The sequence below is a fragment of the Ranitomeya imitator genome, chromosome 3 (assembly GCF_032444005.1).
Source record: "Ranitomeya imitator isolate aRanImi1 chromosome 3, aRanImi1.pri, whole genome shotgun sequence".
Lineage (NCBI taxonomy): Eukaryota > Metazoa > Chordata > Amphibia > Anura > Dendrobatidae > Ranitomeya > Ranitomeya imitator.
The window spans coordinates 844,843,859-844,870,222 of record NC_091284.1 but is presented as its reverse complement, the minus strand read 5'-3'; the positions used below and the strand labels follow the sequence as shown (position 1 = coordinate 844,870,222).

Genomic DNA, 26,364 nt, shown 5'->3' with positions numbered 1-26,364 from the left:
GAGATCACATTACATCCTCCCTCGCTGCCCAGAGATCACATTACATCCTCCTTCTGCCCCATAAAAAGCATCTGCCCAGAGCTCACACTACATTACCCCAATGCCACCCCCATCTTTGTCCCATATCGCGATGCCCCGATACTCACTGGTTCCCTCATGCAGGACGTTGTACAGGGATCCATACGGCATCCAGTGGGTGATGAGCACTGGGTGTGGGGCCGGTGGTGACTGACAGGCGCCCAACACGGGAAGAACATTCGGATGGGAAAATATCCTAGAAGAGAAGGAGAGAAAGGACATGTGACCCATGAGTCATCACAACACGGGTCTGTGGGTGGGCCAACAACTCACAGTGCACCGAAATGCTGCGGCCCCCTCAGCCCAGCGACGCACCGCAGCCCCCCAGCAGGTACTTACCTCAGCTTGGGATACTCTTCATTGAAGTCTCGGCTCTTCCTGGTGCTCCAGTCCCGGATCTTTAGGACCTTGATGATTATGTCGTTGCCCTGCCAGCGCCCTTTCCATAGCTACAGGAATGAGAAGGTCACCATCAATATCACCTCTGCCATCTTCCTACTGTGAGGCCAGGGCGGCCACATCAGCACTCACCTCTCCAGAGTGGTTGTCATTCAGCTTGTGGCTGAGCAGCAGCTGCTTGTAGTCGATCCCGGCCTGCTTATTCAGAGTACCGTTCCCTGCAGACAAGATGGAGAGAGGTGGAGTGCGGCCCAGACACCCCCGAAGGAGCCATCGACAGGACAGAATACAAAAGGGCAGAGATGATGCAGCGTAGTCCCGCTGCAGACCATCCACGGACCAAAGACAGACATGGAGGAGGGCCACCAATATAACCCAGGCTGCTGAGCAGGACTGGGTAGGGGGCATAAGACTGTGTGGAGCAGCAGGGTACACCGTGGGGGCTGAGGTTACGGGAAGAGGAAGCACAGAGGCCAGAAAGGGAAAGATCCTCACTTGGTCGAGTTCTGGTTGTTCCTTTCCAGAATGTGTCTTTGTAGGGAATTCTACTCATACTCTGCCCCATCTTCTCTGCTCGATCTGTGGGGGCAAGTGTACAAATTATCACAATACACAACCAACCTAGATAGTGTACCTACACCCCTCCAAACGTACAGCCATCACCACCCGAGCACAGTGCCTACACCACTCCAAATATACAGCCATCGACACCTGAGAACAGTGCCTAAACCACTCCAAACATACAGCTATCGACACCTGGACACTATGCCCACACCACAGCAAATGTACAGCCATCGCTAACCGAACAATGAGCCTACACCGCTCCGAATGTACAGCCATCGCCACCGGGCACCGTGCCGACACTGAACCAACTGTACAGTCACCCGGACACTTTGCCTACACGGCTCCAAATACACAACAATCGTCAACCAAGCAACGTGCCTACACCACTCCAAACATACAGCCATCGACACCCGAGCACAGTGCCTACACCACTCCAAATATATAGCTATTGGCACGTGGACACCGTGCCTACACCGCTCCAAACATACAGCCATCGACACCCAAGCACGCAGTCTACACCACTCCAAATATACAGCCATCGGCACCTGAACAGTGCTCTAAAACGTACAGCCATTGCCACCAGAGCACCGCTCCAAGTACATAACCATTGCACCCCTAGCACCGTGCTTACACCGCTCCGAATGTACAGCCATCGCCACCGGGCACCGTGCCGACACTGAACCAACTGTACAGTCACCCGGACACTTTGCCTACACGGCTCCAAATACACAACAATCGTCAACCAAGCAACGTGCCTACACCACTCCAAACATACAGCCATCGACACCCGAGCACAGTGCCTACACCACTCCAAATATATAGCTATTGGCACGTGGACACCGTGCCTACACCGCTCCAAACATACAGCCATCGACACCCAAGCACGCAGTCTACACCACTCCAAATATACAGCCATCGGCACCTGAACAGTGCTCTAAAACGTACAGCCATTGCCACCAGAGCACCGCTCCAAGTACATAACCATTGCACCCCTAGCACCGTGCTTACACCGCTCCGAATGTACAGCCATCGCCACCGGGCACCGTGCCGACACTGAACCAACTGTACAGTCACCCGGACACTTTGCCTACACGGCTCCAAATACACAACAATCGTCAACCAAGCAACGTGCCTACACCACTCCAAACATACAGCCATCGACACCCGAGCACAGTGCCTACACCACTCCAAATATATAGCTATTGGCACGTGGACACCGTGCCTACACCGCTCCAAACATACAGCCATCGACACCCAAGCACGCAGTCTACACCACTCCAAATATACAGCCATCGGCACCTGAACAGTGCTCTAAAACGTACAGCCATTGCCACCAGAGCACCGCTCCAAGTACATAACCATTGCACCCCTAGCACCGTGCTTACACCGCTCCGAATGTACAGCCATCGCCACCGGGCACCGTGCCGACACTGAACCAACTGTACAGTCACCCGGACACTTTGCCTACACGGCTCCAAATACACAACAATCGTCAACCAAGCAACGTGCCTACACCACTCCAAACATACAGCCATCGACACCCGAGCACAGTGCCTACACCACTCCAAATATATAGCTATTGGCACGTGGACACCGTGCCTACACCGCTCCAAACATACAGCCATCGACACCCAAGCACGCAGTCTACACCACTCCAAATATACAGCCATCGGCACCTGAACAGTGCTCTAAAACGTACAGCCATTGCCACCAGAGCACCGCTCCAAGTACATAACCATTGCACCCCTAGCACCGTGCTTACACCGCTCCGAATGTACAGCCATCGCCACCGGGCACCGTGCAGACACTGAACCAACTGTACAGTCACCCGGACACTTTGCCTACACGGCTCCAAATACACAACAATCGTCAACCAAGCAACGTGCCTACACCACTCCAAATATACAGCCATCGACACCCGAGCACAGTGCCTACACCACTCCAAATATATAGCTATTGGCACGTGGACACCGTGCCTACACCGCTCCAAACATACAGCCATCGACACCCAAGCACGCAGTCTACACCACTCCAAATATACAGCCATCGGCACCTGAACAGTGCTCTAAAACGTACAGCCATTGCCACCAGAGCACCGCTCCAAGTACATAACCATTGCACCCCTAGCACCGTGCTTACACCACTCCAAATGTACAGCCATCGCCACCCGAGAATACACAACTATCGCCAACCGAGCACTGTGCCTAGACAGCTTCAAACATACAACAATTGCCGCCCGAGCAACATGCCTACCCCTCTCCAAATACACAACCTTCACCACCCAAGCACAGTGCCTACACCGCTAAAAATATACAGCCATCAGCATCTGTACAGTGCCTACACCGCTCCAAATGTACAGCCATCGACACCGAAGCACACTGCCTACACCGCTCCAAATGTACAGCCATCACTATTCAAGCACAGTGCCAACACCACTGCAAATACACAGCCATCACCATCCGAGCACCGTGCTCACACCACTGCAAATACACAGCCATCACCATCCGAGCACCGTGCCAACACCACTGCAAATACACAGCCATCACCATCCGAGCACCGTGCCAACACCACTGCAAATACACAGCCATCACCATCCGAGCACCGTGCCAACACCACTCCAAATACACAGCCATCACCATCCGAGCACCGTGCTCACACCACTCCAAATACACAGCCATCACCATCCGAGCACCGTGCCAACACCACTGCAAATACACAGCCATCACCATCCGAGCACCGTGCCAACACCACTGCAAATACACAGCCATCACCATCCGAGCACCGTGCTCACACCACTCCAAATACACAGCCATCACCATCCGAGCACCGTGCCAACACCACTGCAAATACACAGCCATCACCATCCGAGCACCGTGCTCACACCACTGCAAATACACAGCCATCACCATCCGAGCACCGTGCTCACACCACTCCAAATACACAGCCATCACCATCCGAGCACCGTGCCAACACCACTGCAAATACACAGCCATCACCATCCGAGCACCGTGCTCACACCACTCCAAATACACAGCCATCACCATCCGAGCACCGTGCTCACACCACTGCAAATACACAGCCATCACCATCCGAGCACCGTGCTCACACCACTCCAAATACACAGCCATCACCATCCGAGCACCGTGCTCACACCACTCCAAATGAACAGCCATCATCACCCCAACACATACATCACTCACCCCGCAGCAGCTCACGGAGATGCGGTTTTCCCTTGTCCAGTGGAGTCTCCCCATACTTGTTACAGATGTAAATGAGTGCAGAATTATTCACCAGGTCCTGGAAACAAAAATCAGAAAGATGTGGGGAGGGGAGGTCACTGACAGTGACCTCAGACTTGGAGGATGAGGTGGACGGACATTTCACAATGAGGATCAGTGGAGTCGGGGCCTAGAGTTTACCTCTGCCACGTCGTCTTGGCCCCAGAAGCAGGCGTAGTGCAGGGGGGCATTCCCATGCTCATTCACTGCATTGGCATCAGCCTTATACTGGATGAGCTGCAGCGAGAAAAGACACCCGTCACATGGGAACAGCGCCGCCCTGCAGGGGGCACCAAGCAACTGCACATCTGCAGCCACATATACAGTCCCAGACTAGTCATTGCACCAGTCTGCATGACACAACACAAGCATGAAAACCCCCAGAAAATAGCAGGGCCTCTCTTATAACACCAAAACACCCAGAGCTCCCATATCACATATGCCCTAATGCCCATTCACCCCCCCCCCCAACCATTCATCCCCCAGTATCACCACCATCCCACCCTTTCACCCCCCAGTATGACGGCTCCCACACCCAAGCATCCCCCAAGTATAACCCCCCTGCCCATTCACCTCCCAGTACCACCGCTCCCACAACCATGCATCCCCACCAGTATCACAGCCCCAATATCACAGCCATTACCTTCTGCACTATGTCGCGGTGCCCGTGGCTGGCCGCCAGGTGCAGCGGAGTGTCGTCTCCCCGGTTCATGACATTGATTCGGGCGCCTCTCATTATCAGCATATCCACGATGTTACTCCGGCCTTCGCGACAAGCCCAGTGCAGGGGGCTGAAGCCGTGATCATCACTGGACGGACACGGACAGAGTGAATGCAGACCCCACACACAGGAAAGGCGGAATAGCAAGATGTGTCCACTTACCCCTGGTTCAGGTCATTCTCAGTGTTGTCCAGCCACAGACGCACGGCCACCGCGTTCCCTTCTCGACACTGTGTGAATATGTCGTCCATGATGAGGGCAGTCACGTGTCCCGGTCCTGTAAGGAACAGCGGCAGCCATGAGAGGCTCGGACTGTGTATAGTCGGTAACATCCCCACAAACATCACTTTCCTGTACGGCGATCTGCCCAAACCAGAAATAAGAGCAGCGGATCGACACCCCAGACGCAGACAGACCTACAGCCGGATGTGAGAGGTTGCCCGAGCCCAGGAGCTAGCACTGTAAATCACAGACAGATCTGAGCTCCTGCAGACGATTGTAAGGAAGGATGTTCCCTTGTATCAGAGATCACATCTAACCTCCACCCAAAACCAGCAGCTAGCAGAGTAATTGCAGCATACCCCGAAAATGGACAACGGTAAGCTGAGCAGATACCGGGACAATCAGAGCCATCTACAGCCATTGTTTCCTCATTTGTGGTCCTCCTCAGAGTCCAGTTCTGGTGTCATCAGAGCTCGGAGTCATCACAAGTTCTGGGGTTTGTCACTTTTTTCAGGATTTACCACAGGTTCTCACTGGGATGAGATCTGAGGGGGGATCCTGGCCCTGGACCCAAAATGTCAAGATTTTGTTCCCCAAGCCACTTACATTGGATATAAAAAGTCTACACACCCTTGTTAATATGCCAGGTTTTTGTCATATAAAATAATTCTAGCAGGAAGAATCATTTCAGAACCTTTCCCCAGTTTCATGTAACTGTGAAGATCTGAGGTTGTGGGTTGTAATGGCAGACACGGTACCATATAGGGAACGTGCCTCTGACTGCGGAGCCCCATAGGGTTAAAGCTAGAAGTAAACTCTGTGCAGTGCCCAATTCCCCCTCCCACTACTCCCCAGGTGATGCCATAATTGGGATGCCCAACTGACCAATGGGAAGAAAGAGGAAGGGGCGTCTGGCCACACCCTCAGGGGTTAAATTCAGGTGCCCGTGGTCAGTGCCTTCCTCTTTCTCCCTGGCTGACCTGGCTACAAGCCATGTGTGGAACCAACGGAAGGTTGCTACGCTGGAGCCTTGCCTTTCAACAGTACGACTTTACTGTGAACACAAAAAGGGCAGCGAACATGGCAAAGCAGATGGGTTGTCCCGCCTGGGCAAACCTGCTAGAGCTAGAGATATAAGGATTATATATTCCAGATGACCACCGAGAGAGCTATAGCTCACTGAAATCGTTAGAAGCTAAACCCAGTGAGTGCAAGGAGCGGGTTTCTCAGTAAGCGGGTCAGTATCTACGCCGTGTTTATACTTAATAAGAACTGCCCTGATGTGGTGAACATCCTGATCATGGTGTCGTTTGTATAAGAAGTTCATACAGCGCGTTAGGTATAGAAATGGTTTGTCCTAACTCTAAGAAAGGGGATGATTCAGCCTCTGAGTGAGGTTACCACAGGGGGAGTGCCTTGGTTTTGGGCTGGGAGATAACTGAGTGGGACATCAGTCTTCACGTGTCTTTTGTCCGGGGTCTAGCTGCTATACAGATGTGCGATGCATCCCCTAAGCACATGGTCAGCCATGAGATGAAATGAACGACATGTATGTGTTTTTTCAACTTTAATCCCATTTTATTTGTAATTGTACTGTATATACGATATTTTTCTTTACAATATCTTGTTATACTTTTGTAAACACTGCCTACCTTTTTTTCCCGCTGAGTCCTCTCCTGAACTGTGCAAGTTTTTAGTGAAAGGAATGATTGCTCAAACCTGATCACTAATGCTCTATTATCCCACCACTCTGTCACCAATATGTCACGGTTCACGGGGAGTTTACCTTTATCATCACCGCCGCTCACACCAATTTGTCATGAACCGGGGTTGTTTGGTTGCCCCACGTTCCTTTTTGAAGGGGATTTATAAATATCCAACTACCGGTTTGGAACTTGCAGCTCTCTGGCGCCCCCCTTACCCTCAGGTCAGACAGGGTACTGCACCTAGGATAACTAGTCGCCAGAAAGGCTGTCTTACTTTGCACTGGATAATGGGCACACTGCAGCGAGAGCGATATAACTACTACCACTCAGGCGGGAACAATAATTACCAACGCCGCCAGTCGCTACAACGCCTCCCAAACAAACAGGACAAATTCCACTGCCACCAGCTCAGATTTCTTAATTAATAACGGGTCCGGAGCCAACCCAAATTAGTAGCGCAATTCACTTCAGAGGATGTGAGTGTACGTTATAGAGCAAGGAGACGAGAGACAAAGCTAGTAATTTTACTCCAAAAAAGTACAGAAGTATAAAAAGATATAAAGAAAACAAGTATCCTATGTACAGTCCAATTACAAATAAAATGGGATTAACGTTGAACTACCCCTCCCGAACTCTCCTTAGGCCCCGTGGCTTCCTCCCAATCTCCTTTGTCCTCCTCGACCCCCGGTCCATAGCCAGCCCCCTCCACCTCGGGCTGCACTTCCCCCATCGATGCTGCGGTGAAGGAGGGCAGACGCTCCATGCGGTTCTTCCGCCCCCCCCCCGGACATGCCCCTCCGACTTCTGCCCCGTGTGGCTGCACGCCGGGATCGGCCAGTCCAGAGCCCCATCTGCCTCCACATCAGCGGCGCTTTCTTCCTCCCACCCCCGGGCTCAGCCCAGCACGCGCAGGGCCCAGGACCCAGCTGTCACCGCCCACTTCCCGGCGCGCCATAACCTGGCCCAGCCTACCTTCACATATGACTTCTGCCGCAGCTTCGTTGTCCTCATCGCGTTCGTGCACTCCCAGGGTGCAGGCCTGGACGTGCTGGGCCCAAGGCATCGCAGACCCCACCCTCTTCCGGCGAGTCACCGCGCACATCCCCGCATCATTTCCTGTGCTTGTCCAGCTCCGTTCCTCATGCAGGCAGTGTGGTTATGCCTGCACGGGGGACTGTTCGCTGTATACAGCTGTGGAGCGAACTCATCGGTGCTACCTGACTGATGAGCGTGCTCTGCAGCTTCGGTCATCATGTTAGAATGTGAATGCACCAAGCACCACTAACTTTATTAGCCCTGTCTCAGTCCACACCGTCCCTTCTGCAGGTGCATACACCCTGCCTGCATGGGGGAGGAACGCTGAGACAGGACTTAGGTCCCACAACGCTGCTGCTGAGCACGTTGATCGGTTCTATACTACCGATCTGCTCGCTCTGCGGCAGCAACAAGTCATTAATAGTACGCACCTATCATTAATGTACCACTAACACCGCCAACTCCTGCCCAAACAGAAACAAATAAAGTACTTCAACCCCTTCCCTCCCATACATGGCCCATAATAGTGATTATGGCAGCATAGCGCCACCTCCCATATAACACAGCACACCACTGCTGGCTATGGCCCTTAATACACTTAATGAACCCCTATCGCCCACGATACAGAAAACGGGAATGCAATAACATTCCCTTGCTAACTAGAACAGCGTTACCAGTGAAGGTCCATAACCCCCCCTTATTACCGACTTACAGGTCCCCAACAACCCCTCATCATAGCCGCAGCTGACACAGGCACCACAGGTCCTCCCAATCCTCCTTTGACTATTCCTACCCTCAGTCCCGTGGTCCCTCTAAAGAGGTGCCTCCCAGCACCACCACAGACACAGCTCACATAGGAGCCAGCACAGATTTTGTCCTCTGGACGGTGTTCCACATCCACATCTGGGTGATCCGACGCATCCAGGGTCCCGTTAAACAGCCGCAGGCACACGACCAGCACCAGCGGTCACGTGCTCCATCAAGGTCTCACAGCCGGGGAGACCCATCTACATCTCCCAGTGCCTCCAGGTAAATCAGCCACTAGGCCAAGGTCCAAGAGGGAGCCGGAGTTACGCCATCAATTGGCTTCACTCCAGCTCGAGCGCACAGCACTTGCCCGCAGCCACGTACTCCAACTCCGGCTAACACCCAAGGAGACACTTCTCAATCTCCCTGGGCCTCTGGCCAATGCTATACCCATACCATCACCCTAGTGGTAGTCGGAGTTCCTCCATCATCGGATATCACTTCTCCTGCGACACAATGGTGAGCATTGCAAAATCAATAATGAGTCAATGCAGAATGAGACAGTTACTTGAACATTTACTATGAATCAATGCCGAAAGAAGCAGTTACTACAACAATGATGAATCGATGATTAATCAATGCCAAACAAGGCTTTTACTATAAAGAAGCCGCAGTTCCTCCGTCAACTGGAGCCACTCGGCCAAAATCACAAAACGGTGAGTGTTTTCATTCTAGCAAACTCAATACGGGTCCCTGAGGTGGACTCAGCGGATAGTGCAACACGGGTTCCTGAGATGGACTCAGCGGACGGTAGTATATGGGTCTCTGAGGTTGGACTTATGGGACGGTGGAATATGGTTTCCCGAAGCAAACTCAACAGACAGTGGAATACGGGTCCCTGGGAAGAGCTCAGAGGACAGGAAAAGGAGCTTGACATATTTCTATCCAGAATATAGCAGTCGTCAAACTCCGGCTTTACATACGTTTTATTCATCCCCTGCAAATTAATTCAAACACCAAAAATATCCAGTAACCTAAAATCTGCATGCGAATTCTTCAAAATAGTACATCAACAGATCTAACAATAGGTTGAACTAGGTAGAATGTTGGCCCCTTTTTAATCATTGCCATTAAAAAAAAATTAAGAATCTCGCCATTAGGCAGAATTCCTAAAAAAGAACCGGTAAAATATCGGCTAACCCCATGAGTCGAATTGGTTAGGCTACGTTCACATTAGCGTCTTTGGGTGCAGCGTCGTCGACGGATACCGACGCATGCGTCATGCGCCCCTATCTTCAACATGGGGGGTGCATGGACATGCGCCGGTATGCGTTGTACGACGCATGCGTCATTTGGGCACACCAGACAGGGCATGGCCTACGCTACATGTTGCATTTTTCCTGCGCCAAATTTCCGGTAAACAACGCATGCAACGCACTTGCGTCGTAAATGCGCCAAAAAAACACATTAGTGTCTATGTAAAACGCATAAGGTGCAGGTGCCGGCGTTGACCTGCGTTTTTCGATGCATGCGCCTTTTGAGTAAAAAACAAGTGATGACGTGTCTCGACAGTGACAAGAGCATAAGCATTATAGCCAAGGCAAAATCCAACTCCATACTCTCCATGGGACGCTCCATCTTGATGCTGGAAACACAAGCAAAATGGGGGGGGGGGGGGGGAATTCATCTCTGCAAGGGTATATATACACACAAATTCGATTACACCCACCCTCTTCTATCCCATTGATGGTATTTCTCTTTATACAGGTCCTTCTCAAAAAATTAGCATATAGTGTTAAATTTCATTATTTACCATAATGTAATGATTACAATTAAACTTTCATATATTATAGATTCATTATCCACCAACTGAAATTTGTCAGGTCTTTTATTGTTTTAATACTGATGATTTTGGCATACAACTCCGGATAACCCAAAAAACCTGTCTCAATAAATTAGCATATTTCACCCATCCAATCAAATAAAAGTGTTTTTTAATAACAAACAAAAAACCCATCAAATAATAATGTTCAGTTATGCACTCAATACTTGGTCGGGAATCCTTTGGCAGAAATGACTGCTTCAATGCGGCGTGGCATGGAGGCAATCAGCCTGTGACACTGCTGAGATGTTATGGAGGCCCAGGATGCTTCAATAGCGGCCTTAAGCTCATCCAGAGTGTTGGGTCTTGCGTCTCTCAACTTTCTCTTCACAATATCCCACAGATTCTCTATGGGGTTCAGGTCAGGAGAGTCGGCAGGCCCATTGAGCACAGTAATACCATGGTCAGTAAACCATTTACCAGTGGTTTTGGCACTGTGAGCAGGTGCCAGGTCGTGCTGAAAAATGAAATCTTCATCTCCATAAAGCATTTCAGCCGATGGAAGCATGAAGTGCTCCAAAATCTCCTGATAGCTAGCTGCATTGACCCTGCCCTTGATGAAACACAGTGGACCAACACCAGCAGCTGACATGGCACCCCACACCATCACTGACTGTGGGTACTTGACACTGGACTTCAGGCATTTTGGCATTTCCTTCTCCCCAGTCTTCCTCCAGACTCTGGCACCTTGATTTCCGAATGACATGCAAAATTTGCTTTCATCAGAAAAAAGTACTTGGGACCACTTAGCAACAGTCCAGTGCTGCTTCTCTGTAGCCCAGGTCAGGCGCCTCTGCCGCTGTTTATGGTTCAAAAGTGGCTTTACCTGGGGAATGCGGCACCTGTAGCCCATTTCCTGCACACGCCTGTGCACGGTGGCTCTGGATGTTTCCACACCAGACTCAGTCCACTGCTTCCTCAGGTTCCCCAAGGTCTGGAATCGGTCCTTCTCCACAATCTTCCTCAGGGTCCGCTCTCCTCTTCTCGTTGTACAGCGTTTTCTGCCACATTGTTTCCTTCCAACAGACTTACCATTGAGGTGCCTTGATACAGCACTCTGGGAACAGCCTATTTGTTGAGAAATTTCTTTCTGGGTCTTACCCTCTTGCTTGAGGGTGTCAATGATGGCCTTCTTGACATCTGTCAGGTCGCTAGTCTTACCCATGATGGGGGTTTTGAGTAATGAACCAGGCAGGGAGTTTATAAAAGCCTCAGGTATCTTTTGCATGTGTTTAGAGTTAATTAGTTGATTTAGAAGATTAGGGTAATAGGTCGTTTAGAGAACCTTTTCTTGATACGCTAATTTATTGAGACAGGTTTTTTGGGTTATCAGGAGTTGTATGCCAAAATCATCAGTATTAAAACAATAAAAGACCTGACAAATTTCAGTTGGTGAATAATGAATCTATAATATATGAAAGTTTAATTGTAATCATTACATTATGGTAAATAATGAAATTTAACACTATATGCTCATTTTTTGAGAAGGAACTGTAGTGTCTAGACACTTTTTTGGGCGTTTTTTATCTTCAATTGTGTCAAGAATAATAACATTTTAGGCGTTGTGTATGCGGTTTGTCATGCGTTTTGGGTTGCGTCGACGACGCTGCGCCCAAAGACACTAATGTGAAGGTAGCCTTAACGGCACAACCCCCCCAGATGAAGCTTCCGTGACGTTTGCGTCTCTCAGCAAGGCGGAAGAATTGGTATACAAAGCTGGGCTCGGTGCCCCGCTGGCAAAATCTGAGAGTCGACAATCCGAATATTACCTGTTTACCCCCAATGCTTCCACCTGTTAGGTTGCAAGGTGGACAACCACTATTATTTTGGTATCTGCCTGCAGAGTTCCATTTCTTGTCACTACGGCGAACTATTCAGTACTTGCCTGAACGGGGTAGTCCGTTATGAAACATGCAGACCCCCCCCCCCCCAAAAAAAAAAAAAAAAATTCTAAACTCTGCTCCTTCCTTCTCAAAAAATTTAAATTTATATCTCGGTACTTCAGTGTGCCGCTATCACCCGAAAAGACAGTCGGCCCATGTAACATACTGCCTCTCTTAGGCTACATTCACATTAGCGTCTTGCGGTGGTGCGTCGGGCGCCACCGCGGCGACGCATGCGTCCCTACATTTAACATGGGGGCGCATGGACATGCGTTTGCATGCGTTTTGTGATGCATGCGTCTTTTTTGCCGCAAGCATTAGGGCGCAGAGGACGCAGCAAGATGCATTTTTTTTGCATCCAAAATCTGGCAAAAAAAGGACGCATGCGTTTTTGTTTGCGTTGTGCGTTGCGTCGCCGACGCAGCAGCGCACAACGCAAATGTGAACGTAGCCTTAGGCATTGAAATAGACACCAATTTCGCTACCATCGTAAAAAAAAATACAGAAAGCACTGCTAATGGTGGAAAGCTTCGGTGAAGTTAAAAATGACCTTCCAACAGATACAATCCTTACTGGGTTTGCTGACATTTGCCACGCAATGCCGGTTGGCAGAGCCTTATCTCGCTGACAACGAAGGGCATCACCCAGAAGGGCCATATAATTAGGATCACTTGATCCTTGAAAGCAGACTTACTAGCCTGGAAAATATTCCTACAATCCTACAATGGTCTCGTTCAATTCTACAATGACCACACCTGCCTCATAGCACAAGAGACGTCAAGCAAGGACCTAGAGCTCGTGGTAGGGGGAAATATCAAAAGCGGTTGCAGCAATCTACAAAAACCAACGGCACAAAGGCAGCTAGCCGTAATTAGGGACAACAGGAAGCTGGGGCCGTGATCCACCCCTTAGAAATTTTTGCAATAGTATCTTCAGTGGAGCTATGGGGGTACGCTGTCCACAAATGTCCAATTTTAACGAAAGGTCCGGGAACCTAAAAAAGCTTAAAGGGAACCTGTCACCCCCCCCCAGGCTTTTTTAAATAAAAAAGCCACCTTGTGCAGCACTAATGCTGCATTCTGCCAAGGTGGCTCTTTTAGTTTGCGTCCCTTTCACCGCTGAAAGAATAGTTTTTATAAATTTGTCCCTGGGGCAGGTCTTTTCCCCCCTGATACAGACGCCTCAGTTATTTCCTTTTTTCTTCTGGGCGCCGCCTCCTCAGCATTCAGTTAGTTACCCGGCGCTTGCGCTGTAATCTTTGTCCTTGGGCATGCGCAGTTAGCACTGCCCGTCCACTGACATCACGATATCTTCCTTCTTGCCCCCGCGTGGACGCGCGTCCCGAGATCCCACCCCGCAGTCTCTTCTGATTTATTCACGCTGCAGGGCTGGGAATCTTGGGCATGCGCAGTAGTTCTCTGCGGTGCTCCCTCCGCCTCTTTCCTACTGTGCAGCCTCATAGGAATTATCAGATATCGTCAGGAAGGCACTGTGTTAAGGTACCTTCACACATAACGATTTCGTTAACGATATCGTTGCAACGTCACGCTTTTTGTGACTTAGCAACGATCCCGCTAACGATCTTGTTATGTGTGACAGCGACCAACAATCAGGCCCCTGCTGGGAGATCGATGGTCGTTGGGGAATGATCAGGACCATTTTTTGGTCACTGATCACCCGCTGTCATCGCTAGATCGGCGTGTGTGACGCCGATCCAGCGATGTGTTCACTTGTAACCAGGGTAAATATCGGGTTACTAAGCGCAGGGCCGCGCTTAGTAACCCGATATTTACCCTGGTTACCATTGTAAAAGTAAAAAAAAAAACACTACTCACATTCCGATGTCTGTCACATCCCCCGCCGTCAGCTTCCCTGCACTGACTGTCAGCGCCGGCTGTAAAGCAGAGCCCAGCGGTGAGGTCACCGCTGTGCTCTGCTTTACGGCCGGCGCTGACACAGTCAGTGCGGGAAGCTGACGGCGGGGGACGTGACAGACATCAGAATGTGAGTAGTGTTTTTTTTTTTACTTTTACAATGGTAACCAGGGTAAATATCGGGTTACTAAGCGCGGCCCTGCGCTTAGTAACCCGATGTTTACCCTGGTTACCCGGGGACTTCGGCATCGTTCCAAACCAGAACTGGGAAGTGTGATCTAGATAAATCCCCTTCAGAAGAAACCAGGGGCGATCAAACAACCCCGGTTCGTGACAAATTTGTGTGAGTACTGGGGACGATAAAGATATCCTCCCCGGGACCCCTGACATATTGTTGGGACCCATGACATAGTGTTGGCAGCACTGTGGGAACCGTGAAAACTATATTGTGGGAATATAGGCTAAACCAGTAATATGTGGTTGTATAAATCTGCACACCCTTACACAAATACTTTGTTGCAGTCCCCTAGACGCGTTGTCTTTTTGGGTCAGAGTCTATCAGTGCAGCACATCTATAATTGGTGATCTTTGATGGCTCCTACTTGCAGCAACTCCACATCTGTCAGATTGTCAGCACAGTCTTCAGGTCACCACAGATTGCCCCTTGGGTTCAGGTCTGGGCTCGGTTGTTCCAGAACCTCCATCTTCTTCTGGTGATGCCGTCCTCTTGGTGATGTGGAGGTCTCTTAGGCCGGCGTCACACTAAACATATGGAAAAATCGGTCCGAGTCTTTCTGCCGAGTCGCACCACTGTTCTCTGTACGGACATCCGTGTGTAATGCGATTTTACACGCACGTCGAATACGTCAGAGAAAAAAAAAAAAAAAAAAAAACAGTGATGTGAGCTGCCCCATAGATGAAGACTTCTCCGAGTAGTGCGATGTTTTCTCACATAGCAGTTCCTGCATGATGAAGTCATTGATGCTGACACTTCAGCCACACGAGGTCTAGCATGGTCATGCATCAGTAGGGTATCTCTGGTTAGCACAGAGGGTTGTGCGACCCTCCAAAGAAATGCTGGAGGATGTTGAAGGCAGCAGGATGTTCTCCACAGCGTGTCCAGACTGTCACATGTGCTCTGTGTGAACGCGCTCTCATCTTGGTGCTCTCTGGCAAATGCCAACCTCCCTGCATGATGTTGGGCTGTAAGCCAACACCCACTTGGGGAAGTCTAGCCCTCACACCACCCTCATGGAGTCTCTGACAGCTTGAGCAGACGCATGGGTTTAATGGCCTGCTGGAGGTCATTTTGCAGGGCTTGGCACTGCTCCTCCTTGCACAAAAGGAGGTAGTGGTCCTGCTGCTGGGTCGTTGACCTCCTGCGGCTTCTCCACGTCTCCTGGTGTATTGGCATGTCTCGTGGTATCTGCTCCATGCTCTGGACACTGTGCAGACAGACACAGCTACACTTCTTGCCACAGTTCGCATTGATGTGCCATTCTGGATGAGCTGCCCCACCTGAGCACCTTCTGTGGGTTGTACACACTGCCTCATGCTACTGTATCTCTAGGGGTGAGAGCTGTAACAAAATGCAAAATTGACCAAAACAACAGCCAAAAAGATGAGCAACGAGAAATGGTCTGTGTTCACCCCTTACAAAACCACTCCTTTATAGGGGAGGTCTTGCTAATTGCCGATCATTTCTACCTGTTGTCTGTTTCATTTACACAACAGCAGGAGACATTGATTCACAATCGGAGTGGTTTCATAAATGGACACATTGACGTCACAGAAGTGATGGACCCAGTTACATTGTGTGGTTTGTTATTTTTTTGAGCAGTACTTTCTCCTGAAAATGACTTCAGTTTGTTTCTCAGTGGATTTGTACAGATTATGGACGACACTAAAGGGGAAGTAAGGACATTGTTCTTGGTAGATTAGTTTTACCTGGCATTGTTAACAGGGGCGTGTACACTTTATATCCACTTAGTGTTGACTTTTGCCTTGTGATGTGGCCTCCATAAAGTTGGAAAAGCATGGTTCATCACCACAACTCCTGGATGATGGGAGAAGGTCTTCTGGAGGAGGCTTAGATCACATTCTTTAATCGCATCCGTGTCCTTAAGAAAAATTGTTATATAGGGAAAAAAAAAGCCTATGCTCCATCACCTCCTCCTTCCTCTACCAGTTCTACATTGTCCATCGCCAAGATATTCATTACCCACAATGCCATTTGTTGTGAGAAGCCCCGGCCCTTGTACAACCCCCTGTAATATAGGAGAGGTCTCCATCCCCTGTGTCACGATAATGTAAAAATACCATGTCACGACCAAGGGGAATAAGACCCTGAGAGCTCAGTTTTCACTAGCCTTTGACCGGAAGCTAGTTGAGAGATGCTCTGTAATGCATCTTAATGTATTGCCCCTCCCCCGAGCCACATGGTCTGCCATGAGCTGAAATGATATAAGGAACTGTACGTGTTTTTTCCTTCTGCTAATCCCTTTTTATTTGTAATTGTCTGTATATACCTAATGGTCTCATTTTATAATATCTTTTTACCCTTCTGTAAACAATGCCTACATTTCTCTGGAGTAAAATATAAAATTACTAGCTTTGTCTCTCCTTGCTCTATAACGAACTGTCAAATCCTCTGAGGGGAATTACGCTACTAATCTGGGTGGGCTCCAAACCCGTTCTTAATTAAGAAATCGGAGCTGATGGCAGCGGATTTGTCCTGGGCATTTTCGAGTCTTTGTGGCAACTGGCGGCGTTGATAATTATTGACCGCCTGAGTGGGAGTAGTTATATCGCCCTCGCTGCAGTGTGCCCCATAGCCAGTACAAAGTAAGGCAGCCTTTCTGGCAACTAATTATCCTAGGTGAAGTAGCTGGTCTGACCTGAGGGTAAGGGGGGGTGCCAGAGAGCTGCAAGTTCCAAACCGGAAGTGAGATATAGATAAATCCCCTTCAGAAAGAATCAGGGGCAACCAAACAACCCCGCTTCCTGACAAATTGGTGTGAGTGGTGGGGATGAAAAGGTATCCTACCCGTGAACCATGACACCCTGTAATATAGGAGAGGTCTCCATCCCGTGTAATATAGGAGACCTCCATCCAGTGTAATATAGGAGAGGCCTATTGTCACAAATCACAAAGGGATAACTTTTATCATCCCCACCGCTGACACTAATATGTCATGAACCAGGGTTGTTTGATTGGCCTGGTTCTTTTGTGAAGGGGATTTATCTATATCCCACTTACCAGTCCCGGTTTGGAACTTGCAGCTCTCTGGCGCCCCCTTACCCTCAGGTCTGACATGGTACTGGACCTAGGATAATTTGTCACCAGAAAGGCTGCCTTACTATGTACTGGCTAATGGGCACACTGCAGCGAGGGCGATACAACTACTCCCACTCAGGCGGGAACAATAATCATAAACGCCGTCTGTCGCTGCCAGTTTTCCCAAAAGCGCAGGACAATTCCGCTGCCACCAGCTCCTATCTCTTAATCAATAATGGGTCAGGAGCCAACCCAATTAGTAGCATAAATTTGAGGATGTGACAGTACGTTATAGAGCAAGAAGAAACAAAGCTAGTAATTTTATATATTTTACTCCAAAAGGTAGAGTTTACAAAAGGGTAAAAAGATATAAAAGACACGTATCATATGTACAGACAATTACAAAAATAACAGGGATTAAAGGTGAAAATCAACTTACAGTTCTTTCATATCATTCAATGGTACGCCATGTAGTGGCGGGGGAGGGGACCTTCTCAAATCATCAGGTCAGATTACACAGCCTGTCGGAGCTGAATCCCCCGGCAAAGGACCGCCACCCTCTGAGTTTTATACCTCTCCCCAAAACTAAGGGCCCTCCCGGATGACCTCATGGGGTGGGCAGAGCTATGGAATGCAATCCTCTTTCTTGAGTATATCTAAAATCATCCCACATATCTCAGTGTTTGAACCTCGTAGAAAGACGACAGCCGTGTTATGCTCAGCGTGACATGGGGGGTTCATTTAAGTATAAACATGGGGTAGATGGGTGACCCGGTTAAGTAGTAATCCGTTTCCCAATTGTGCTGGTTCTGGAACCTAGAAAACTCACTGGCTGGTAGTTCTACCGAAGCACATGCCAAAAATGTATTTGTCCCACTTCCATCATTAATTGGTGCTATGATATTTACATTTGGAAGGACAAAGAAACCTTCGTTTTTGCCATGTGCTTCTACTTGTACTTTCAGTTTAAGGCCATAAAGCTCAATGAGGGCTGCTGGCAAGCTGGTCTCACATTACAGCTGTATAACAGGGGAGAGGGAGGGGGAGTGAAATCGCACACAGGTACATGCAAGCAGAGAAAACTGCAGCTGAGAGTCCTGTATGTGTAATTGAAATAATAAGAAATTCTTCATATTTCTGACACTTCCCCCTTTTGGACTGTGCTACAAAGGCAGGACCTCTCGGTACTCCACAATGCACACCTCGGCAGGCTTGCCCTGCTGGGACAACCCGTCTGCATTTCCATACTCTCTGCCTTTTTGTGTTTAACAGTAAAGTCGTACTGCTGGAGGGCAACGCTCCAGTGCAGTAACCTTCCGCTGGTACCAGACACGGATTGTAGCCAGCGCAGAGGGTTGTAGTGGGTCACCACAGTGAAGGTGCGACCGTACAGGTAGGGATTTAAACATTGCAGGGTCCAGAACATGGCCAGGCACTCCTTCTCGATGGTGGAATAGGCCACTTCCCTCGGTAGAAGCTTCTGGCTCAGGTACAACACGGGGACTCCTGGTTCCCCGAGTCGACCTGGCTGAGCACAGCACTGAGGCCAAACTCGCTGGCGTCGTTCTGCACCAGGAACAATCAACTGCTGTCAACTGTCTAACATAGGAGAGTAGCACAGGGCTGTTTTCAAAGCCTGGAAAGCCACCTCACAGCCGTCCGTCCAGTTGACTGTTTGGGGTAGCTTCTTCATGGTGAGGTCAAAGCGTATGAAGCGCCTATAGTACCCTGCAGTGCCCAGGAAGAACATCACCAGCTTCTTGGTCCTGGGGGCGTCCACTTTACCAGGCTTAGGCCTCATGAAGCCCCTTGCCTACCCGGTGCCCCAGGTAGTGGACTTCTCATGCTCATCTGGCACTTTCCTGGCTGGATGGTCAGGCTTGCTTGGTAAATTCGCCTGAGCACCTCCTGTAGATGTTCATCCCAGGAGGAACTGAAGACGGCAATGTCATCCAAGTACGCCACCTGAAGCACGTGGTTGACCAACTGGAAAGTGGCAGGGGCATTCTTCATGCCGAAGGGCCTGACCGTGGACTTGTACAGTCCGAAGGGGGTGATAAAGGCAGACTTCTCCTGCGCCTCGGGGCTCAGGGGAATCTGCCAGTATCCCTGACTCAGACCCATTATGGACAGATATTTTGCGCCAGCTAACCGCTCAAGCAGCTCCTCGATGCGCGGCATTGGGTGCACGTCAGAGGCTGTGATGGCTTTGAGCCCCCTCTAGTCCACGCAGAACCAGGTGGTCCGATCCTTTTTTGGCATGAGGACTACAGGTGAGGCCCCCGCTCTTTTGGACAGTTGAATCACCCCCAGCTGTAACAGCTCATCGATCTCCTGGCACATAACCTGCACGGCCTGGTTCGCATCTGTGATCGGCTGGGGTTCGGTTAACAAGGTGCTTACCTCCACGTCATAGTAACATAGTAACATAGTTAGTAAGGCCGAAAAAAGACATTTGTCCATCCAGTTCAGCCTATATTCCATCATAATAAATCCCCAGATCTACGTCCTTCTACAGAACCTAATAATTGTATGATACAATATTGTTCTGCTCCAGGAAGACATCCAGGCCTCTCTTGAACCCCTCGACTGAGTTCGCCATCACCACCTCCTCAGGCAAGCAATTCCAGATTCTCACTGCCCTAACAGTAAAGAATCCTCTTCTATGTTGGTGGAAAAACCTTCTCTCCTCCAGACGCAAAGAATGCCCCCTTGTGCCCGTCACCTTCCTTGGTATAAACAGATCCTCAGCGAGATATTTGTATTGTCCCCTTATATACTTATACATGGTTATTAGATCGCCCCTCAGTCGTCTTTTTTCTAGACTAAATAATCCTAATTTCGCTAATCTATCTGGGTATTGTAGTTCTCCCATCCCCTTTATTAAGTTTGTTGCTCTCCTTTGTACTCTCTCTAGTTCCATTATATCCTTCCTGAGCACCGGTGCCCAAAACTGGACACAGTACTCCATGTGCGGTCTAACTAGGGATTTGTACAGAGGCAGTATAATGCTCTCATCATGTGTATCCAGACCTCTTTTAATGCACCCCATGATCCTGTTTGCCTTGGCAGCTGCTGCCTGGCACTGGCTGCTCCAGGTAAGTTTATCATTAACTAGGATCCCCAAGTCCTTCTCTCTGTCAGATTTACCCAGTGGTTTCCCATTCAGTGTGTAATGGTGATATTGATTCCCTCTTCCCATGTGTATAACCTTACATTTATCATTGTTAAACCTCATCTGCCACCTTTCAGCCCAAGTTTCCAACTTATCCAGATCCATCTGTAGCAGAATACTATCTTCTCTTGTATTAACTGCTTTACATAGTTTTGTATCATCTGCAAATATCGATATTTTACTGTGTAAACCTTCTACCAGATCATTAATGAATATGTTGAAGAGAACAGGTCCCAATACTGACCCCTGCGGTACCCCACTGGTCACAGCGACCCAGTTAGAGACTATACCATTTATAACCACCCTCTGCTTTCTATCACTAAGCCAGTTACTAACCCATTTACACACATTTTCCCCCAGACCAAGCATTCTCATTTTCTGTACCAACCTCTTGTGCGGCACGGTATCAAACGCTTTGGAAAAATCGAGATATACCACGTCCAATGACTCACCGTGGTCCAGCCTATAGCTTACCTCTTCATAAAAACTGATTAGATTGGTTTGACAGGAGCGATTTCTCATAAACCCATGCTGATATGGAGTTACACAGTTATTCTCATTGAGATAATCCAGAATAACATCCCTCAGAAACCCTTCAAATATTTTACCAACAATAGAGGTTAGACTTACTGGCCTATAATTTCCAGGTTCACTTTTAGAGCCCTTTTTGAATATTGGCACCACATTTGCTATGCGCCAGTCCTGCGGAACAGACCCTGTCGCTATAGAGTCACTAAAAATAAGAAATAATGGTTTATCTATTACATTACTTAGTTCTCTTAGTACTCGTGGGTGTATGCCATCCGGACCCGGAGATTTATCTATTTTAATCTTATTTAGCCGGTTTCGCACCCCTTCTTGGGTTAGATTGGTGACCCTTAATATAGGGTTTTCATTGTTTCTTGGGATTTCACCTAGCATTTCATTTTCCACCGTGAATACCGTGGAGAAGAAGGTGTTTAATATGTTAGCTTTTTCCTCGTCATCTACAACCATTCTTTCCTCACTATTTTTTAAGGGGCCTACATTTTCAGTTTTTATTCTTTTACTATTGATATAGTTGAAGAACAGTTTGGGATTAGTTTTACTCTCCTTAGCAATGTGCTTCTCTGTTTCCTTTTTGGCAGCTTTAATTAGTTTTTTAGATAAAGTATTTTTCTCCCTATAGTTTTTTAGAGCTTCAATGGTGCCATCCTGCTTTAGTAGTGCAAATGCTTTCTTTTTACTGTTAATTGCCTGTCTTACTTCTTTGTTTACCCACATTGGGTTTTTCCTATTTCTAGTCCTTTTATTCCCACAATTCTGTTCCCTATTTCGCAATGCATCCTGGGAACAAAAGATGGCGGCAGCCGCGCGCGCGCATCGGCACAGCTTCGCTGGACGCCGGAGGGAGAGTATAGAACTAATTTTTTTTTTTTTTTTTAACAGGGATATGGTGCCCACACTGCTATATACTACATGGGCTGTGCTATATACTGCGTGCTATATACTACGTGGCCAGTGTTTGATACTGTCACGGATCCCTTCTCCGTGGTGTCACTTATTCGTCACGTGCCTGCTCGCACACGTGACTTGGGGTTGTGCCTGCAAGGGTTAATCTATCTCCCCACTCTCAGCCCAGCATTCAACCTCTGTCCTATGCTGTAATGGAAGCATAAATCACACACCGACTCATGCCACACACCCGCTGCCACCACTCACCGAACACACGGGCGATGAGTCCCAGACTATTAATACTAGTAATGTCTATCACTCATAAGGCTCACACACCTTAGGCTATGGATTCTTTTAGAACATTCAAGGTTCAACTTGTTAAAAGTTTTATACTTTAACCCCTCTCTGACCTTAGACGTACTATCCCGTCGCGGTGCCCTGGGCCTATCTGACCCTCGACGGGATAGTGCGTCATAGCGATCGGCCGTGCTCACGGGGGGAGCGCGGCCAGGTGTCAGCTGCCTATCGCAGCTGACATCCGACACAATGTGCCAGAAGCGGTCACGGACCGCCCCCGGCACATTAACCCCCGGCACACCGCGATCAAACATGATCGCGGTGTGCCGGCAGTATAGGGAAGCGTCGCGCAGGGAGGGGGCTCCCTGCGGGCTTCCTTGAGACCCCCGGAGCAAAGCCACCTCCCTCCCTGCTCCAGACCCGGATCCAAGATGGCCGTGGCATCTGGGTCATGCAGGGAGGGAGGTGGCTTACCAAGTGCCTGCTCAGAGCAGGCGCTTGGTAAGCCTGCAGTGCTCTAAGTCAGATCACTGATCTGACAGAGTGCTGTGCAAACTGCTTTATCCATTTTACCAAACGCGGAACGGTATAAATGCCTCCCCCAAAAGAAGTTCATGAATAGCTGGTTTTCGGTCATTCTGCCTCACAAAAATCGGAATAAAAAGCGATCAAAAAAATGTCACGTGCCCGAAAATGTTACCAATACTTAAGTATTTTGTGCGACATATCTCTGATTTAATTGCATAAAAATTAAAAGTTTTCCAAATTTTCGCCAAATTTCCGTTTTTTTCACAAACGCAGGTAATATCAAAGAAATTTTACCACTAGCATGAAGTACAATATGTCACGAGAAAATGTCAGAATCACCATGATCCGTTGAAGCGTTCCAGAGTTATAACCTCATAAAGGGACAGTGGTCAGAATTGTAAAAATTGGCCTGGTCATTGACGTGCAAACCGCACTTGGGGGTAAAGGGGTTAATAAAAGGTTCAATGCTTACAATAAGAAAAGGTATAAAAATATGATAATAAAGATATACAACTATGCAAAACAGTATCAAAATAAACAGGAGAAACTTACAGAAATTATCTAACTGGTAGTTGCTTTCTGCTCCCTGAGGGTAGGACGAATGTAGATTGGATCACACAGCTTCTCAGGCTGCCCCCATCATGTGAACACAATTCTCTGTCTGCAGCCTAAATTTATAACTTTGGTCTGAGGTCAGGTTTCTAGACCAGCCCCTCAGGGTAATATCATAATTGTGGGCTGTTTGATTGGCCACGGCCGCTCTACTAGGATGTGACCGATAGGATACCAAAGCTCTTCAGCTCCAAGGACGTCCACCCATTTCTTCTGATACATGTTGGCACCAATGACACGGCAAGGAAGGACCTACCGACAATCTGCAAGGACTTTGAAGAGTTGGGGAAGAAAGTAAAGGAACTGGATGCACAGGTAGTTTTTTCTTCTATCCTTCCAGTAGACGGGCATGGCACCAGGAGATGGAACAGGATCCTTGATGCAAACAACTGGCTAAGACGATGGTGCAGACAACAAGGATTTGGATTCCTGGACCACGGTGTGAATTACTGGTATGATGGACTCCTCGCCAGAGACGGACTACACCTCAACAAACCTGGGAAACACACATTCGCCAGAAGACTCGCTACACTCATCAGGAGGGCGTTAAACTAGAAGAAGAGGGGACGGGAAGAAAAACATTAGACTCGAACAAAGACGACCCAGGAAAACATACTCAGAAGGGAGGTAAGAACATTTCTAAAACAATCCACAGTGAGGAGATTGGAACAAAACAAAATCCTCTAAACTGCATGCTCGCAAACGCCAGAAGCCTGACAAACAAGATGGAAGAACTAGAAGCAGAAATATCTACAGGTAACTTTGACATAGTGGGAATAACCGAGACATGGTTAGATGAAAGCTATGACTGGGCAGTTAACTTACAGGGTTACAGTCTGTTTAGAAAGGATCGTAAAAATCGGAGAGGAGGAGGGGTTTGTCTCTATGTAAAGTCTTGTCTAAAGTCCACTTTAAGGGAGGATATTAGCGAAGGGAATGAGGATGTCGAGTCCATATGGGTCGAAATTCATGGAGGGAAAAATGGTAACAAAATTCTCATTGGGGTCTGTTACAAACCCCCAAATATAACAGAAAGCATGGAAAGTCTACTTCTAAAGCAGATAGATGAAGCTGCAACCCATAATGAGGTCCTGGTTATGGGGGACTTTAACTACCCGGATATTAACTGGGAAACAGAAACCTGTGAAACCCATAAAGGCAACAGGTTTCTGCTAATAACCAAGAAAAATTATCTTTCACAATTGGTGCAGAATCCAACCAGAGGAGCAGCACTTTTAGACCTAATACTATCTAATAGACCTGACAGAATAACAAATCTGCAGGTGGTTGGGCATTTAGGAAATAGCGACCACAATATTGTACAGTTTCACCTGTCTTTCACTAGGGGGACTTGTCAGGGAGTCACAAAAACATTGAACTTTAGGAAGGCAAAGTTTGAACAGCTTAGAGATGCCCTTAATCTGGTAGACTGGGACAATATCCTCAGAAATGAGAATACAGATAATAAATGGGAAATGTTTAAGAACATCCTAAATAGGCAGTGTAAGCGGTTTATACCTTGTGGGAATAAAAGGACTAGAAATAGGAAAAACCCAATGTGGCTAAACAAAGAAGTAAGGCAGGCAATTAACAGTAAAAAGAAAGCATTTGCACTACTAAAGCAGGATGGCACCATTGAAGCTCTAAAAAACTATAGGGAGAAAAATACTTTATCTAAAAAACTAATTAAAGCTGCCAAAAAGGAAACAGAGAAGCACATTGCTAAGGAGAGTAAAACTAATCCCAAACTGTTCTTCAACTATATCAATAGTAAAAGAATAAAAACTGAAAATGTAGGCCCCTTAAAAAATAGTGAGGAAAGAATGGTTGTAGATGACGAGGAAAAAGCTAACATATTAAACACCTTCTTCTCTACGGTATTCACGGTGGAAAATGAAATGCTAGGTGAAATCCCAAGAAACAATGAAAACCCTATATTAAGGGTCACCAATCTAACCCAAGAAGAGGTGCGAAACCGGCTAAATAAGATTAAAATAGATAAATCTCCGGGTCCGGATGGCATACACCCACGAGTACTAAGAGAACTAAGTAATGTAATAGATAAACCATTATTTCTTATTTTTAGTGACTCTATAGCGACAGGGTCTGTTCCGCAGGACTGGCGCATAGCAAATGTGGTGCCAATATTCAAAAAGGGCTCTAAAAGTGAACCTGGAAATTATAGGCCAGTAAGTCTAACCTCTATTGTTGGTAAAATATTTGAAGGGTTTCTGAGGGATGTTATTCTGGATTATCTCAATGAGAATAACTGTTTAACTCCATATCAGCATGGGTTTATGAGAAATCGCTCCTGTCAAACCAATCTAATCAGTTTTTATGAAGAGGTAAGCTATAGACTGGACCACGGTGAGTCATTGGACGTGGTATATCTCGATTTTTCCAAAGCGTTTGATACCGTGCCGCACAAGAGGTTGGTACACAAAATGAGAATGCTTGGTCTGGGGGAAAATGTGTGTAAATGGGTTAGTAACTGGCTACGTGATAGAAAGCAGAGGGTGGTTATAAATGGTATAGTCTCTAACTGGGTCGCTGTGACCAGTGGGGTACCGCAGGGGTCAGTATTGGGACCTGTTCTCTTCAACATATTCATTAATGATCTGGTAGAAGGTTTACACAGTAAAATATCGATAT

At 48.1% G+C, this 26,364-nt stretch overlaps 1 protein-coding gene across 2 annotated transcripts in view; it reads right to left on the bottom strand.

The window, feature by feature from the left end:
• Positions 1-26,364, bottom strand: part of ILK (integrin linked kinase) — a 46,641-nt gene that overhangs the window by 4,530 nt on the left and 15,747 nt on the right. Inside the window, exons 1-9 of one of the 2 annotated variants that reach the window (XM_069759622.1) lie at positions 23,969-24,258; positions 5,203-5,317; positions 4,963-5,128; positions 4,461-4,556; positions 4,242-4,338; positions 973-1,056; positions 610-695; positions 418-527; positions 147-274 (exon numbers count right to left, since the gene is read on the bottom strand). In XM_069759622.1, coding sequence (XP_069615723.1) covers positions 147-274; positions 418-527; positions 610-695; positions 973-1,056; positions 4,242-4,338; positions 4,461-4,556; positions 4,963-5,128; positions 5,203-5,291 — 856 coding nt within the window. In that variant the 5' untranslated portion in view covers positions 5,292-5,317; positions 23,969-24,258. Of the gene's footprint in view, positions 1-146; positions 275-417; positions 528-609; positions 696-972; positions 1,057-4,241; positions 4,339-4,460; positions 4,557-4,962; positions 5,129-5,202; positions 5,318-23,968; positions 24,259-26,364 lie in introns of those variants that run through there. The other variant, XM_069759621.1, reaches the window with a different exon arrangement.